Genomic DNA, 18,143 nt, shown 5'->3' with positions numbered 1-18,143 from the left:
ACATTTGTAAATTGTCGCTCAATAACCAAAACGTCTAACTTTAGTCATAATGAGATGCAAATGCTGTGCTAATGATGCATTTCATATTCACCTCCTGATAGCCACTGTTGAGATTAGAATGGAGCCTTACATAACAGAGCAGGAAACTTATTGTCGGCTTATCTGGAAATAAAGACCTAGAGCTGTTTATGAGATGTGGCGTTCTCTGCATGAGTATGAGCCGGTACAGTCATTAGTTCTGCATGTCATTAACTCAGGGAACGAGCTGCTAAGTGTAAGTCAGATGTGTTCTCTAGCAATCTATCTCCTCATTTAATGGACGTGAGAGAAAGCAAAACTGAAAACACTAAACATGCGTGTGACATAGATGTAAACATACTGAAACCATAGCAGATGTAAAGGTTATTACATTATTATTATTATTATTAATTTTTATTTATAGGGCGCCACTAGGTGTCTGCGGCGCCGTACAGGGACAGACAAGATTACAATACGAGGTGAGACAGCACAGAATAGTAAACAATAATCACAGTAACTCAGTGAGCTCAAGGCACAGCTAGAGGGGAGGGGAGAGGGGAAGGTCAGCCAGCAACGGCACTTAGGAGGGAGGGCACAGATGAGAGGGAGATCCCCAGGGGGAAGAGAAGGGAGCAAGAGGGGACGCGGGAGGAGGGTCCTCGAGGAGGAAGGCAGGGTAGCTGGCGAGCAGAGTTAAAAGTGGTGAAGACAGGAGGAGAGAAAGCCCTGCTCAAAGGAGCGTACAATCTAAGGGGAGGGGTGGACTGACAGAGAACACAGGGGAGAGACGGAGGATAGGGATAGGGGAAGGGGAATGGAGGGGAATAGTCAGAAGAAAAGGTAGGAAGTTAAGTGGGAGACTGGAAGGCTTTAAGAAAAAGGTGGGTTTTTAAACACCGTTTGAAACTGGATAGATTGGGGGAAGTTCTGATGGAGGGAGGGAGTTTGTTCCAGTGGAGGGGGGCAGCGCGGGCGAAGTCTTGGATACGCGCGTGGGAGGAGGTGATCAGGGGGGAAGAGAGGCGACGGTCATTGGCAGATCGGAGAGGGCGGGATGGAGCATGAATAGAGAGGAGGGAGGAGATGTAGGGTGCAGTGGAGTTGGCGAGGGCCTTGTATGTGAGAGTGAGGAGCTTGAACAGGATTCTGTAGGGTAGGGGGAGCCAGTGAAGGGATTGGAAGAGGGGGGAGACAGAAGAGGAGCGGTGAGAGAGGAAGATAAGCCTAGCGGCAGCATTAAGTACAGATCGAAGGGGAGCGAGGTGAGAGTGGGGGAGACCAGTAAGGAGGAGATTGCAGTAGTCCAAGCGGGAGATGATCAGAGAGTGAATAAGACATTTAGTGGCATCTTGGGAGAGGAAGGGCCGAATGCGTGCGATGTTACGCAGCTGGAAGCGGCAGGATTTAGCAAGAGAGAGAATGTGGGGCCAAAGGAGAGAGAGGAGTCGAGGATGACCCCGAGGCAGCGAAGTTGGGGGACAGGGGAGATAGAGGAGTTGTCGACAGTGATGGAGAGGTCAGAAGAGGGTGAGGTGCGAGGGGGAGGGAAGACTATGAGTTCAGTTTTGGCGAGGTTAAGCTTAAGGAATCGAGAGGACATCCAGGAGGAGATGGCAGAGAGGCAGGTGGACACCCTAGAGAGGAGGGAGGGAGAGAGATCAGGAGAGGAGAGGTAAAGTTGGGTGTCGTCAGCGTAGAGATTATAGTTGAGGCCGTAGGAGCTGATGAGTTCACCTAGGGAAGAGGTGTATAGAGAGAAGAGTAAGGGTCCCAAAACGGAGCCCTGAGGGACCCCAACTGGAAGGGTGGACGGGGGAAAGAGAGACCCAGAGGTGGTGATGGAGAAGGAACGGTCAGCAAGGTAAGAGGTGAACCAGGACAGGACTGGGCCAGAGAGGCCAAAGGACTGGAGGGTGTGGAGGAGGAGGGGGTGGTCGACGGTGTTGAAGGCTGCAGAGAAATCAAGGAGGATGAGAAGGGAGAAGTGGCCCCTGGCTGTAGCAGAGAGCAGATCATTGGTGACTTTACATTATAACAGTTACTATTTTTCATGTTGTTAGGAGATGGTTTAGAAACGTTGGGTCAGACCTGGAATGTTTAGAGGTCACTATGACAGACGTGTGAGGGGGAATTCACTGAGAGACTCTAAGAGTGGAAAATTACTGTGATAGCCTGTGAGTGGGAGAGGAACCACTGTGACAGATTGTGAGTGGGAGAGGAACCACTGTGACAGATTGTGAGTGGGAGAGGAACCACTGTGACAGAGTGAGAGTGGGAGAGGAACCACTGTGACACAGATTGTGAGTGGGAGAGGAACCACTGTGACACAGATTGTGAGTGGGAGAGGAACCACTGTGACACAGATTGTGAGTGGGAGAGGAACCACTGTGACAGATTGTGAGTGGGAGAGGAACCACTGAGACAGATTGTGAGTGGGAGAGGAACCACTGAGACAGATTGTGAGTGGGAGAGGAACCACTGTGACAGAGTGTGAGAGGAAACACTGTGACAGAATGTGAGTGGGAGAGGAACCACTGAGACAGATTGTGAGTGGGAGAGGAACCACTGAGACAGATTGTGGGTGGGAGAGGAACCCCTGTGACAGATTGTGAGAGGGAGAGGAACCACTGAGACAGATTGTGAGTGGGAGAGGAACCATTGAGACAGATTGTGAGTGGGAGAGGAACCACTGTGACAGATTGTGAGTGGGAGAGGAAGCACTGAGACAGACTGTGAGACAGATTGGCTGTGGGAGAGAGAGGAGAGAACCAGGGGCAAAGCAGGACCACATTATTTTGCCCACTTAGACCTCAGGTGACTGTTTCTACTGGCAAACTCACACTGCAGACAGGATCGTTGTCAGTGGGGCCACACAAGTAGGCGACCAAACCAGATGAGATCTGGATGTTCGACCCCTCGAGCCAAGTGGTCCAAACACTTTCAGCATCATTGTGGCTTGTTAGAAAGATGACTTTGTACACTCGCCAATAATGGACATCTTCCGACAGCATATACCGAATGTCTGATAATGATCCGATCTATTTTAATTGGTTTATTATTGCGCCAAATATCTATCACAGCCTAGGTGAACAGCATTATACATATATGTTTATGTGAAAGGAACATCAAGGTGATTGTGTTCAGCACCTTTAGTCCAACACAACATGATAATAATATGACATAGTAAGCAGCACAACCTGAATAAATTCTACATAAAAATCCAATCTGACATTTAATACTACAATACAACCATGGACTTACCTTGTCCATTCAAAATCCTCTGGAGTTAACACTTTATTTTTTATTAGTTCGGCCAAAACATCTCTACAATGCACATAGAGGGTGAGCAAGGCTTCCAGAGTGGTCTTCTGGTGGAGATACGGAATCTCCAGCGCCATCTCTGCCAGCTCGCCAAGCTGGTTCTCCAGATTAGACAGGACAGATCTTAGCGCCTTCTCTGGATCAGCACTAGAGAAACTTCTCACACATTCCTTATTGAACATTATTTGACTCTAAAATAAAGAAAGAAACACTCATAAAAAGCAACAGAGCTCAGGCTAGACTGCATATGAAACATTTTACTAAATATCCTGACATTATTGTATTGTATTAGTCTATACTGTATGGCAGGGTTTCCCAAACCCAGTCCTCAGGGACCCTAACAGTGCAGGTTTTCCGGATCACATGTGACAGAATTAGGACCACCTGTGGATCTGTTACAATGTGTCAGTAAGTAACCTGTGCTCCAGCAAGGAGATATGGAAAACCTGCACTGTTAGGGAGCCCTGAGGACTGGGTTTTGGAAACCCTGTTGTATGGCCTGGTCATCCTCTGAAACGTCATCAACGTACTTTCCACTCTATGGTAACAGATTTTCTTGGGACAGGAACGGCCAATGCAACTACAGCCAAACTCCCGAATTACGTCACCTGACTTTAGAATTTCCTGACATTTACACTTATTTAATGGGTACCTTATTCTGTAATGCTTTCAACGGGCCCATTAGTCTGTGGCTATTCCACAAAAAGTATTTAGATGCAGTATTCTGTGCTTGGCTTATTGCTGTACAGTAGGTTTTTTTGTTGTGTACTACAAGTGTTCAGTACAGTACAGTAATCCATGTACTATAATACACACTTTACATATAGATTCATTAAGGAAAGTAAGGGAAAAAAATGAGTACTTTTTCTCCTGGACAAACCATGTTGCAATGCAAGGGGTGCAACTTAGTTTATTATTTTGCACATAAGATAAGTACTGGCTGCTTTTTCATGTAGCACACAAATACTTGATAGCTCTATTTTTACACTGAATTTTTAGGTTGATCTAGGACATGTCCTACCCCAACCATCCCTACATTTTAAATTTACCTCCCCCTCCAATGCAACATGGTTTTGATAAGGTGCAAAGTTACCCATTTTTTTCTGCTTTACTTTCCTTAATGAATCAGGCCCACAGTATATAGAACTGCATATATTTGCTCAGATAAGGATGTTTTTTTACTGAGCAGATGTGATCTTTCATGCTATGTCTACCATGGGTATAAAATATGGCAATTTCAGATTGCTTTGTGTGTTTTCCTCTGTTTTACTTGAAAATTGGTATATTTTAAGACTTCTTCCTTATTTTCCACCAGAATTTCCACCAACTTTTCTTGGTCCCTTCAAAAACATTCAATGGGTAGGATTAGACTGTGTATAACTGTGGCTAAAGTAATGCCATCTTATCACTTTACAGGCTATTTGTGCTATCAATCAAAATTGAAGTCAGTTAAGAGCACAAACTGGTGGTTTAGGCAAGAAAGGCAACAAAAAAAGTAGCGAAGGGACAGAGCCTGGCGTTGAGTGGATTGGACGCGTAGTTCTGTGGCACAAACAGACAGACCAGCCTAAAATAACTGGGGACCCCCTTATCTGACCACCAGGAGCACTAACCAGCCTTCAATGGTCTAACTATACCTGTGAAAAAGTAACAGAAACATAGTGAGCCTTTAAAGCTGTAGTGTAGGGGTTCAGCTATACAACTACAGATTGAAGAACATAATCCAAGCAGCCTTCCTATGACTACAAGAACAGATACGTTCTCTGGAAAATTAAATAGCATTACCCCAACTGGGAAAACTCCAGAGTTCAATAGGAAGCAAGAGGAATATAACTCACTATCCATGGAGAGGATTAATAGATCAGTGGCCATAATGAAAACCAGGTTCTAAGCTTGAGGAAATGAGGCAGACAGAGAGCTTGTCAACCAACAGGCTCTTGCCCAAATACTTTCTATTCGGGACCACAGATCCAGTACCTGAGCACCCTCAGTGTGTCTCCTGCTTTAGAAGAACAGGAGAGATTTAGTTCCATGTCTGCAGTAGCCCAATATTTCTAGATTATCTGCTTTTCTATTCTTTGTTAATTTATGGGCATCCATCTGATATTGAAGAGGGTCCCATTTCTCCTGCTTCCCCCAGCACCAGAAACTTGATTATAAGTGAGTTATCAATTCTGTGTTTTATTCTTTTTATTTTATAAGAAACAATTGCATTATATTTGTATGCCTTTTATTAACTGTGCTATCTTAAGCATTGTGGATGTATTTTCCATATTAAATTACAATTAATAAGTTCAAGTCTCTGTTCTTACAAATTCACGCGTCAGTTTGGTCAAGACGCTACATAATTGAAATGAGGAGAACATTTGTGGTTTATGTTAACTTTGATTAAAGTAAATTGTGCTAGATTAATTCTAGGGATAACCGAAGGCTTCCTAAATAAGAGTGTCAGATCTTCATAAAAAACCTTGGTGGTGGCATAGCTGGTACGGCAAAGCTAGTGTGTGGCATAGATAGGGGAGGATTTAATCATTTTAGACAAACCAGGTGGTTGTTTTTTTGGTTAACCCTTAGTCACACACAAGTAGCGCAGGCTCAGGTGAGTGTTGTTCGTGAGAAAGAAGAATAAAATGAGGATACCACAGAATGCTTAAGCATTGTATATATAATATACCACGATTACGTGTGACGACAGACAGAAACAGCTGCATAACACCTTCTCCCACCATAGCAGTGGATCCTGGTCATTATACTCCAGAATTGAGGATTTGAGGATAAATCATATCATTTTTAATTTTGCAGTATTGTAGTAATTTCTGTCTACCTTTCACTTCTATCATACTCACCACCACGAGAACGACTTGTCCTGAGTGAGTCAGGATCCATTTCTTGAAAACCGACTGGCACCAGTCTAGAACTCCAACTCTTACCAGTCTGTAAATAAATATGATTGTGTTTACTTCTATAATGGCATAATTTAATGAATCACATCTTCCCTCTCTTGGACAATCTTGATTTTTAGGTTGTTTTCCAATACCATCATCATCATCATTTATTTATATATCGCCACTAATTCCGCAGCGCTGTACAGAGATCTCATTCACAACAGTCCCTGCCCCATTGGAGCTTACAGTCTAAATTCCCTAATATACACACAGACAGAGAAAGAGAGAGAGAGACTAGGGTCAATTTAATAGCAGCCAATTAACCTACCCAGGGCCGCCGAGAGGGGGGGGAGAGCGAGTACATTTTACCCGGGCCCGGCCATGCCACGGGGCCCGGGCCGGGCCCTCTCCGCTAATTATTATTTTTTTATTATTATTTTTTAATTTTCTTTTTTGCTGGAAGAAAAAACCCCCCCATAAAAACGATACTCACGTGATCGCGCTGCGCCGTGTCCCTCCTCTTCTCCATTCACACTGACTGCCGGGCGTGACGTCATCAAGTCACGCCCGTCAGTCAGTGAGGAGCGCAGCAGCCAGCATGAAGACAGAAGACAGAAGAGGAGACAGAAGAGAAGAGAAGAAAGGAAAGAAGTTGACAAAAGGTAAGTAAAGAAACGGAGAGGCAAGGGGAGGAAAACAGAGAGGGACAGTACTATAAAGAAAGGGGAGAGAGAAACAGAGGAGGAAAAAAAAAAGTGGGAAAGAGGAACAGAGGAGAAAAAAAAGGAGAGAGGAACAGAGGAGGAAAAAAAAGTGGGAGCGAGGAACAGAGGAGGAAAAAAAAGTGGGAAAGAGGAACAGAGGAGGAAAAAAAAGTGGGAGAGAGGAACAGAGGAGAAAAAAAGTGGGAGAGAGGAACAGAGGAGGAAAAAAAAGTGGGAGCGAGGAACAGAGGAGGAAAAAAAAGTGGGAGCGAGGAACAGAGGAGGAAAAAAAAGTGGGAGAGAGGAACAGAGGAGGAAAAAAAAGTGGGAGAGAGGAACAGAGGAGAAAAAAAGTGGGAGAGAGGAACAGAGGAGGAAAAAAAAGTGGGAGCGAGGAACAGAGGAGGAAAAAAAAGTGGGAGCGAGGAACAGAGGAGGAAAAAAAAGTGGGAGAGAGGAACAGAGGAGAAAAAAAGTGGGAGAGAGGAACAGAGGAGGAAAAAAAAATGGGAGCGAGGAACAGAGGAGGAAAAAAAAGTGGGAAAGAGGAACAGAGGAGGAAAAAAAAGTGGGAAAGAGGAACAGAGGAGGAAAAAAAAGTGGGAGAAAGGAACAGAGGAGGAAAAAAAAGTGGGAGCGAGGAACAGAGGAGGAAAAAAAAGTGGGAGAGAGGAACAGAGGAGAAAAAAAGTGGGAAAGAGGAACAGTGGAGGAAAAAAAAGTGGGAGCGAGGAACAGCGGAGGAAAAAAAGTGGGAGGGAGGAACAGAGGAGGAAAAAAAAGTAGGAGAGAGGAACAGAGGAGAAAAAAAGTGGGAAAGAGGAACAGAGGAGGAAAAAAAAGTGGGAGAGAGGAACAGAGGAGGAAAAAAAAGTGGGAGAGAGGAACAGAGGAGAAAAAAAGTGGGAGAGAGGAACAGAGGAGGAAAAAAAAGTGGGAGCGAGGAACAGAGGAGGAAAAAAAAGTGGGAGAGAGGAACAGAGGAGAAAAAAAGGGGGAAAGAGGAACAGAGGAGAAAAAAAGGTGGGAAAGAGGAACAGCGGAGGAAAAAAAGTGGGAAAGAAAAACAGCGGAGGAAAAAAAGTGGGAGCGAGGAACAGAGGAGGAAAAAAAAGTGGGAGAGAGGAACAGAGGAGAAAAAAAGTGGGAAAGAGGAACAGAGGAGGAAAAAAAAGTGGGAGAGAGGAACAGAGGAGGAAAAAAAAGTGGGAGAGAGGAACAGAGGAGAAAAAAAGTGGGAGAGAGGAACAGAGGAGGAAAAAAAAGTGGGAGCAAGGAACAGAGGAGGAAAAAAAAGTGGGAGAGAGGAACAGAGGAGAAAAAAAGGGGGAAAGAGGAACAGAGGAAAAAAAAGGTGGGAAAGAGGAACAGCGGAGGAAAAAAAGTGGGAAAGAGGAACAGCGGAGGAAAAAAAGTGGGAGAGAGGAACAGAGGAGGAAAAAAAGGAGAGAGGCACAGAGGAATAAAAAAAAGTGGGAGAGAGGCACAAAGGGAAAAAGGAGGGAAGGCAGCATGGAGGGCGCAGTGTGAGCATAAGGGGCACAGTGTAGTTGTGAAGAAGGGGCACAGTATTGTGTGTGTGATGGCACAGGCGGCTTGTTGCAATGTAGTGAGTGTGAGGTAGGTGGTGGATAATTAATGGGTGCTATTTTGTTTGTAGGGTGATGGTGGGGACTATTAATTTAAGATGGGGTGGTTTGGGGGCTATTGAATGTTGGGGTGAGTTTAGGGAGAATGAGGTCTATTTATTAAATGTGACTATGAATTATTTAATGGCAGTGATGGTTGCAAGAAATAGGTATTGCTGGGGCTGTTTGCAGGAAGGGAAATAGGATTATTTATTAAATGTGAATAGTATTATTTTAATGTTGGGGCTGGAGGAAGGCCTAATTATTAATCGTGAGTGCTATTGATTTAACACCGGGGCTGGCTGTAATTTTCTAAATGTAGCCATTTTTTTTTCAAAATAGGTCCTTCAACATTCCAGGATCCAGACAAGCCGCAACTAAAGAAAGCAGCAGTCACAGGTGGAGAAAGTGAGAAGAACAGGTAGGAGAGAGCAGCACAGTGTGTGAAATGTTGTGATTTTAGTAGGGACAATGGCAATTTTTGGTGAATGTTGTGCCCAATGTAAGGTGTAGGCCAAGACTGAACTGTTTGTGTACACACTGCATTCTTTGTATACTACACTGTGGTGCTAGATGTCCTGAAAGTCAGGAGTGCTTGAACATATGTGACGCTCTGGCGAATTGAGAGTCTAGTGATTTTGATGCTAGCCACGCCCCAATGGTGCATTTGCCACGCCCCCAAATACATGACCACACCTCCCAAAAATTTTGCACCGTCGTTAGGCTAGCCACGCCCCAACGGCGCATTGCCACGCCCCTGAATGTATGACTGCACACTAAAAAAAAATTGCGGCGCAAATTTTTTGGGGGGCTTACTCGACTATGAGGGGGGGCCCCATGAATTTGTTATACCCGGGCCCTGAATTCCTCTTGGCAGCCCTGAACCTACCAGTATGTTTTTGGAGTGTGGGAGGAAACCGGAGCACCTGGAGGAAACCCACGCAAACACGGGGAGAACATACAAACTCCACACAGATAAGGCCATGGGTACATTTCATTTTACAAAGCAAAATGACTGTGATGAAAATGTTTTGCTTACACGTTGTCATATATATTGGGAATTGTTCAATAATGCCGGGATTACATACTGTATATAATAGACGCTAATTTTAGAGCTTAAGTTTATCTCTCTGTGTAATTGTTAGTACATTGTTCCATCTCATTGCCACAACCAGGAGCAGAAGAATAACTGATATTTCTCAACCACCTTTAACTTACAACAGTCAGAAAAAGATTTCCCGAAAGTTGTTTCTCTAACTGCATTTGACGAGGTGACACAATTTAATTAGTTATTAAAGGATATTATTGTTTAATTTATTGAACTCTGTCCAGAATGAAATGATTCATTCTGGGTGGAGTACAATTAGTTAAACACTAAAACAACACTATCCTCGCTCCTGTTGTCAATGTCCTCCTCAGCGGGTTTCCCATTCACAGAAGGAACAAGGGGAGCGCTACGAATCCCTTATAGACATTGGGGGATCTGGCAGATAGGGAGGAACACCGGAATCCAGGTAGGTAATATTCAGTGATGTGTAAAGGATCATCTTAGTATTGATCTCGGTAACCTATCACAGAGATCATTAGATATGGACATGATGTCTGATACAGTATGGATTCTGAAACGTATAAGATACTCTCCCTTTAAATGGCACCAACCAACTCCCCTGCTCTCTATATAGAAGAAGTATTTCTCTTTTGAATACACTGATCAAGTCGCCTTCATCAAGTACTCACATACACTTACACTTAAATGACTTAGGTGGCTAAAGCATTCACCTAAAAGAATTATTCCACTTGAAACTAAAAATGTAATTTTGGGTGGAGTTGGTTGACAAAAAACTTACTTAACTTCTAGACTCCGTTCTCCGAATGTGCCCCGGTCCCTGACGCATCTAATGGTCAGACACCACACTCCACTCTCCATTCCCTGTTTGAAACAAGCTGAGCGGTTGTCAAGGCTCCTCATCTGTGAATAGAATGTCGACGAGGGGAGGGGCATCGACACCCGCTCGGCCTACTACAAGCCGGGAGTAAGAGGAGTGTGGCGAGGGACCATTACTGCTAGTATGGAAGTATCTAAAGCAGTGAATTTGGAGTGGAAGGTATGACTTTTTTTTATTTTATCTAATTGCACTCTGCCCTAAACTATTATTTTTAAGTTTTCTTTGGAGATATACTTTAATTGTCGCACAGTAGATAATGCGATGTATCTATAACTAGGTCAATACTTACTTTTTTACAACATCAAACATACTGGTCTCCACGTTCCCTAACCACTGCTCCACTGGGCCTCTGACTCGAATATTTCTACAGAAAGCATTAAAATGTTATAATCATATCCTTTACACCATGTTCCTGGCTAATGAGAAGGACTAATGACAACGGAGACTTACTTAGGCATGCAGATTTTCTCTCCTTCCGCAGATATAATCATCTCCACTTCGGGGGGACTTTTCAGGTGCTGTTTTATGTCAAGGTATCGGATATTCTCAAAGCACTTCACCAGGTGAGGCTGCAAAACAAATAAATGTGCATTTATTAAGTATATTTGAGAATATGTGCATATAACGGAACAGAAAACACGCTTTAAAGACCACTGATCTCTTACCTGGACGACATTGGGGTTCTTGCTTTCAGCCAAAATGGCCAGCAGGTCGTCGTTGCTGAGGAAGTAGAATCTTGGGAAAATTCGACGCTTAATTTCTAGAAAGTCCTGACAGGAAAAAAAGAATAAACACACAAAAAAGAATAAATCCTTGCCACCAACATCTCCACTCTTAAACAATGTGAAAAGCTGACTCCGATACAGATTATACATTTCTGGGGAGGGTTTCCCCCTGGCCCAGCCCAGCTTGCATTGAAAAAATCTCCAGGCACTGCGGCCTGGAAAATACAGCGAAAAGGTGCAGTTTGGGTTTTTTCTTGTATGCAAACAAAATCATACATGCCAACTTTTAAGATTTCTCCCCCGGGAGGTCCAGTAGAGAAGTCATGTGACATGGGGTAGGAGGAGGGTGTGGTGACATTGTCGCATCATCATAGCCTCACTATAAAATGTCAAAATTTACGGCATTGAATGGGGGGACGGGGGGCTTAATGGTGCGATTAAGCTCCACCCCCTCCATTCAATGCCGTGACTTTCGGCAAATGCGGGAGCTTTGCTTACTCTTCCGGGAGTCCGCGAGGACTCTCTGAAATTCGGGAGCCTCCCGGGAATTCCGGGAGAGTAGGCAAGTATTGGCTTGCCAACTTTAGAATTTACCTGCTAGGAGATCTCAGGAATTGCAGGCTGCGGAGGAGGGGGGGAAGGAACGCACGAATCGCATCATTTTGACCCATCCCCCGGTGATGAAATTATGTAAAATACATAGCAATATGCTTCCCTTCGGTTAGAACATTCTAATTTAAATAAGCCTTATATAAACCAATAACAGACACAACACAGATTAACAGTTTGGAATAAGAGACTATTTATTAATTTATGAATGAAGTAAGTGGCGTACGAGAGCAGGGCAGTCAGCTAGAAGGGTATGACCAATAATGGTGGACAGGTCAGACCATAATACCACCAACCCAGGATAAACCTTAACTACTGGCTGGTGCTACAATCTGTCCAAGTGGATAGACTACCCCCCCTCAGAACTAGCTATTAGATAACCATAAGATACAGGCCCAGGTGTCCTCCTCACAGGCGGACCAACACTTTTATGACATCGAGGGGAGGGTAGTGACCAGTAACAAGATGAAACCTGCACCATAGGCTAACCACTGACTGCCAAGCTCCCCTACCCTAAAATCCCAGACTCTGATACCTATAGAGATCCATAAACACACCAAATCCAGCTGCCATGCCGGGAGGGAGGGAGGTAACGTGCTGCTTGAACAAGAGGAACAACCTCTAAAGTCAGGGATATATAAAGACTCTCTAAAGACCCTCCCCTGACTTCTCATTGGTTAATATACCTATAACACAAATGAACGTCCAACCTCTGTCGCCCATTTGCATGATTTTATAACCATTCTGGCTAAATGCCTCACTCGCTATTCCACTGCATGGGGAGGAGACAAAACGCAGCGATTTGTGTAATCACAGCCCCCTCCTGTAGAATGCGGGACAATGTCCTGCTTTTCAGGGAGTCTGGCTGACCTACGCGGAATTTGGGAGTCCACCGAACCTTCTGGGAGAGTGGGCAAGTATTATTGTAACACTACGATTTACAGTTGTGATAGGATGTGTCCCCCTTCCCAGTTCTAAATCTGTCCACACATTTTACATTTGCCCCCAACCCTGCAGCACAACAAGGTCTTACCAAGGTACAAAACAGCATCTTCTAGCTGGACTTAGTCCTATGTCTAAATAAAGCCGCTAATACTCAAATATGGCTAAGAATAAATGGGTTTCTGCAGTACGCCCGACCTTCACAATCCACCCCAGTGTATCTTTTCCTGTATGCCGGCTGGTTCATTTTAATGCTGCAAGTTATTTGTTTTGAAATTAAGTCTTTAAATGATATTGTCTTTGTTAGAATGATTGAGGGTAATGTACTGTCTCAGCAGTAATGGAGCATTGCGTCTGGCACATGAAACAATATCACTTATAATATAATTCAAAAAACACTTCACATAACAAAACAACTGTAGCTACATCTGTAACTGTTTACATGAAAAGTTATGTTGGAAAAGAAAAGTTGTATTCAACTTAAAAAGGTAAGTTAAGGGTTTTTTTTTTTAACTATTTCAAGGGACGCTGACGGCTGACCAGTGCATAAAAAATGTGATATATATATATATATATATATATATCACTTTTCTTTCCACACATATATATATGTATATATCTACTATATAAATGCCTAGTGGCGTGTGTGGAAAAAACAAACCAAGCTGCAGCGCCACCTGCTGGGCAGAGTTATACACTGACCTAAATATTTCTTGAAGGAGAAGTGACAGTTGGGAGTGGTTGGTGGTTGCCGGTGGTGACAGTGGGGAGTTTTTAACACCTTAAGTAGCTTGATGAAGGATGTGGCAATGAAGATGAAGGATGAGGTGATGGAGAAGAATGATGAGGTGGTGACATGTGGACAAAACCACGTTAAAAAAGGGCGCTTGCGTCGGGAAGTAACGCTCTTCCCCTGAGGAGGCCTGGGCTAGGCCCAAATGCATGACAAGAACCTTTTTAACACCTTAAGTAGCTTGATTTGACTAGAATGCATGAGTATCATGCACGGGTTAACTTGTGTATATATATATATATATATATATATATATATATATATATATATAAAAATCCATTTTTTATGTATATATATATATATATATATATATATATATATATATATATATATATATATATATATGGGCCCGGGGGCCCATAATGTTGTTAAGAGGACCCTGGATGAAACTACCCCTATTTGGGCAAACAAGGCATCACAAAGTAAAGGACATTTCCTGTCATATCCAAGGACAACACATTATACCACCAGAATTGTATAAAAGCTTACTGAAATGCAGAAGGGACTAGCGCTGAGTCCTCTTCTGAGCAGAGCATGTGCCACCACCAGACGGGCATGCTCAGGGGTGGCCCTCTCTCTTTTCAGAGTAGAGTGGGGCACCCATTAGGAGACAGCGGCTTGGGCCTCTACCCACACTTTGCTATGGGGCCCCGCTGATGCACTGTTCTGCCCCTGCCTCTAGTAGTATCGCCTTGTCGTCTACCACCACCTACCTCAAGACACTTCAGTATCTTCTCCAGATGGGCATTGTTGGTCTGCAGGACTTCCAGTAGCCCTGGCACAGTGGCCGCTCGGAGGGCGTTGGGCCTGTCCTTTGTGTTGCCCATTAACTCTTTCCAGGAGCCGTCCACTTGAGAGAAAAGCTTGGCTTCGGCTGGGAGCTGCCTAGTAAGAATACACATATCATGGGAGACTATACACATCTTACAGGGACGTTATGTATGTAATCTGCCTTACACTTCTCTTTATTGCTTTTCTTCATAATCCAATTGAAAAGTCTACTGAGGGGGGGAATGGAAGTGTTTAATAATGTAAAATACATGAGAGATCACAGGAAGCGGGACAAGTGAGAACACAGACTGGGATACATAAATATACTAAACTCTCTCTACATAATAAAGAATAAATGAGTTGTCACCGTCTTTATATAACAACATCTTATCGCCTCGGGGCCAACTCTGTGCTTCTTATGATGTATAAATGTTGACGTATGTTATTCTAGGGGATGTTAGATAGGAAGTAATGACGTTACATTACAATAAATAAAATGAGCAGCATTACATTGAATCTGATATTCAAGCATTCAGCAATTACATACAGTCCTGTCTTGAACAGCTGCATATAAATATTGGAACTGCAGTAGAAACATATAAGGGACAATATTTGAATATACAGTAGCGTTAGTCATGTCAATAAATATATCACACAGTGCGCTATGGGTGTGCTAGACTCTCCTGTTCCCATGAATAAGAAATTTATCTATATTGCAGTTTTAAAGTCTATCTGTACCCAAACACCATGGGGGCATTCACTTCAAAAAGACAGACAGCAGTCGTCTGTGAAAAGGTGCTGCCATAGGCAGGGGTGCCCTTGGGCATGGCGCTGATTTAGGCCTTCTGGGTGAATATGGAATAGATTGTTAATTATGTACCCTACGCGCTACTCCCAACCTGGCCAAGAATCTATCACCCTCCCTGTAGATAACATGAATTATAGTAACATGAATTATCAATAAATCTGACAATAACTAAAACAGGTGTAGAAGATTCATGTTTTTTTTAAAAGCCATTGTTAAAAAATGGACAGTATCGGTATAATTATTTACAGTCCCGACAACAGGAGACGAGGAGATCGTCTAGTTCCTTGTGAACCTCCTCTTAGACTGCTGTGAACGTCACAGATATTTTCCTCTTGGTGTATGGTTGTAGATAAGATTAGAGAGACTGTACCTCTGGATGTCAGACGCCAGGAAGATCTGCTCCAAGTACAGCCAGTTCCTCTGGCACATCATCCATTCCTCCATAGTGCGGAAACAGAGGTTCAGCTTTCTATCCCACTCATCAACAATGTTCTATAACAAATGAGAAGAACAGTTTGAAGGGACTGGATATATTTATCCTGAATGACCATGTATTATGTGGTCCCACATTACTGTATTTGCATGAGCAGAGGGTGGATTTAAAATGTGGTAGGACAATTGCTCTCCCGTAGCTGCTCTCAGAGTCAGGAGAGAAGACAATTCCTTGACAAGAAATTGCTCTAACTCCCTACAGCTTATGTCCAGCCTGCAGCTCCCATATGTCCGATGCATACCCTTAACCCTACCATTAACATTAATCACAGCCTAGCCATAACTATTCCCCAGTCTTAGCCAAGCCTCCCCAACCCCTGCACCCTACATAGCCTGATTCCCCTACAGGCACAGGAGAAAGCTACTGTAACCCATAGCAACCAATCAGATGTTTAGTTACAGTTTCTGAACTGTCCTATAAACACGACAAAAGTTAAGTGAAATAGTAGCACTTTTCTGCACTTCAACACTTTTCATAAATGCCCCCCATTCATCATCATCATCATCACAATTTTCTGTTCACGTTCACCTAGTTTTATATGTAAAGTTTAAATGCAACAAATATTTTTTATTTCTAGTATACTGTTATTAACTTTTTTTCCCACATCTCTCTGTTACATTATATATTTATTGTTCCTGTAAAGTTTTGCAAATAACACAATAAATATGTACATAATAATTATAAATCTGTCACATCTGTAATATAGTTCTTTTGTATTACTCTGTAATGTTTTCTACATCTCTAACCAAATACATATCGTTGTGTTTTGTATCAGCACTAATTACACATTAAGAAATTATACTCCCGATATTAAAATACGTAATTATCAACTTATTTCTCAGGCAAAAACATCTAATTGTGTTCATTGTGGCTGGGTCTGCTCACTATTCCCCAAAAACTCATCTGCGGACGGCTTATGATTATAAAATCATTTCATGCTTTACATTAAAAGGAACATTAATTCTAAATGGGTCCCAGGACAATTGTGCAGGTGTAATAAACACATATAATGTTCTCAACAAATGACACTTTCTGCTGTAAGCAGTAATATTGTGATCTGGAGATGTTTATAAAAATCCTAAAAGAAGACAAAACTTTATAGCTGGAGATCTTTTTCTTAAATAGGGGTAGATTTATCGAACCTTCTATAAAGGAATAGTGGAGATGTTGCCCATAGCAACCAGTCAGAATCTAGCTATCATTTATCTAGTACATTCTAGAAAGTGAGAGCTAGAATCTGATTGGCTGCTAAGGGCAACACCTCCATTTTTTTCTTCCTTAGCACATCTCAGTGGTCTACAGAGCTGCTTAAACAGAGCAGGAAACGGGAGTGGCAGTGATTAGCATGCTGACCGGGCCGTTTAGCATGGTAGCAGTACTCATTAGCATATTAGTGACCCAACCCACTAGAGTCTCCAGGGATTTTTAAACATAAACCAAAGTACATTTTCGGTGTCTTCTGCCGAAACCTATAAATACTTATTGTGCGGTTCTGATCTGTCAGCCCAACCATACATTCTCAAGAAACAGGCGCTGCCCATTGACCGCATATCATCACTTGGCCCACAGTGGAATGTTTAACACAAAAAAATTAAGGCAAAACATGCCTAATATTATTATTATTATTATTATTACCATTTATTTATATAGCGCCACTAATTCCGCAGCGCTGTACAGAGAACCCACTCACTTCAGTCCCTGCCCCATTGGGGCTTACAGTCTAAATTCCCTAACATACACACACACACACACACAGACAGACACACAGACTAGGGTCAAATTTGTTCGCAGCCAATTAACCTACTAGTACGATTTTGGAGTGTGGGAGGAAACCGGAGCACCTGGAGGAAACACACGCAAACACGGGGAAAACATACAAACTCCTCAATGTTGTTTAGCTTTAGCTCTGCTTTAAAGCGTATATTAAAAATAATGAAGGGTTTCGCTTAAAAAAATGGCAAGACAAAATATTACCTTAATTGGTCCACAGTAACGGGAGCTCTTTACTGTAGAAAGGGTAACCTGAGATTCTTCTAATTGAGCCATTAGATCTTCCGCAGATACAATAATCAAAACCTCCGAAAGCTCAGACTGGTGTGCCGTTAACTTGAAATCCGTTTTATTCCACAGACTAATGACTTTATCTAGCATCCCTTCTAGAGTAGCTTCATTTGTTGCTGTTGTAGAAATGTCAATTATTTTGTCTTTATGCTGAAATATCTAAAGAGTGAAAATAGACAATTAGAATATGATTAAATAGCAGCAGTGAAACAAGGGAACGTCATGCAGTTTCTAAACATAAACGGGAGTGTAAGAACGAAATTAAAAAGGAATTTAAAAGAACTGTGTTTGAAGCTGTATTAATGTGCAAGAAATCAATGGAAACACCTATCGCACCAACATATTTAATCATGCGCCCTTTAGATAGGACACCCCCTGACGAACATAAGTCAAGTAATGTTTTATAATATATCAATACCAGACATCACAGACAATAATA

The 18,143-nt window shown here is 42.8% G+C and overlaps 1 protein-coding gene across 1 annotated transcript in view; it reads right to left on the bottom strand.

Moving 5' to 3' along the window:
• The window catches only part of DNAH14 (dynein axonemal heavy chain 14), a 182,769-nt gene that overhangs the window by 99,353 nt on the left and 65,273 nt on the right, over positions 1-18,143 (bottom strand). The window contains exons 21-28 of the mRNA XM_075200978.1: positions 17,618-17,863; positions 15,521-15,642; positions 14,285-14,456; positions 11,168-11,272; positions 10,953-11,071; positions 10,792-10,866; positions 6,186-6,273; positions 3,280-3,530 (exon numbers count right to left, since the gene is read on the bottom strand). Of these exons, the coding sequence (XP_075057079.1) occupies positions 3,280-3,530; positions 6,186-6,273; positions 10,792-10,866; positions 10,953-11,071; positions 11,168-11,272; positions 14,285-14,456; positions 15,521-15,642; positions 17,618-17,863 (1,178 nt within the window). The remainder of the gene's footprint in view (positions 1-3,279; positions 3,531-6,185; positions 6,274-10,791; positions 10,867-10,952; positions 11,072-11,167; positions 11,273-14,284; positions 14,457-15,520; positions 15,643-17,617; positions 17,864-18,143) is intronic.

This window comes from Mixophyes fleayi, chromosome 3 (genome assembly GCF_038048845.1).
Source record: "Mixophyes fleayi isolate aMixFle1 chromosome 3, aMixFle1.hap1, whole genome shotgun sequence".
Taxonomy (NCBI): domain Eukaryota; kingdom Metazoa; phylum Chordata; class Amphibia; order Anura; family Limnodynastidae; genus Mixophyes; species Mixophyes fleayi.
The sequence above is the reverse complement of the archived record's forward strand: the minus strand, read 5'-3'. Positions and strand labels throughout refer to the sequence as shown.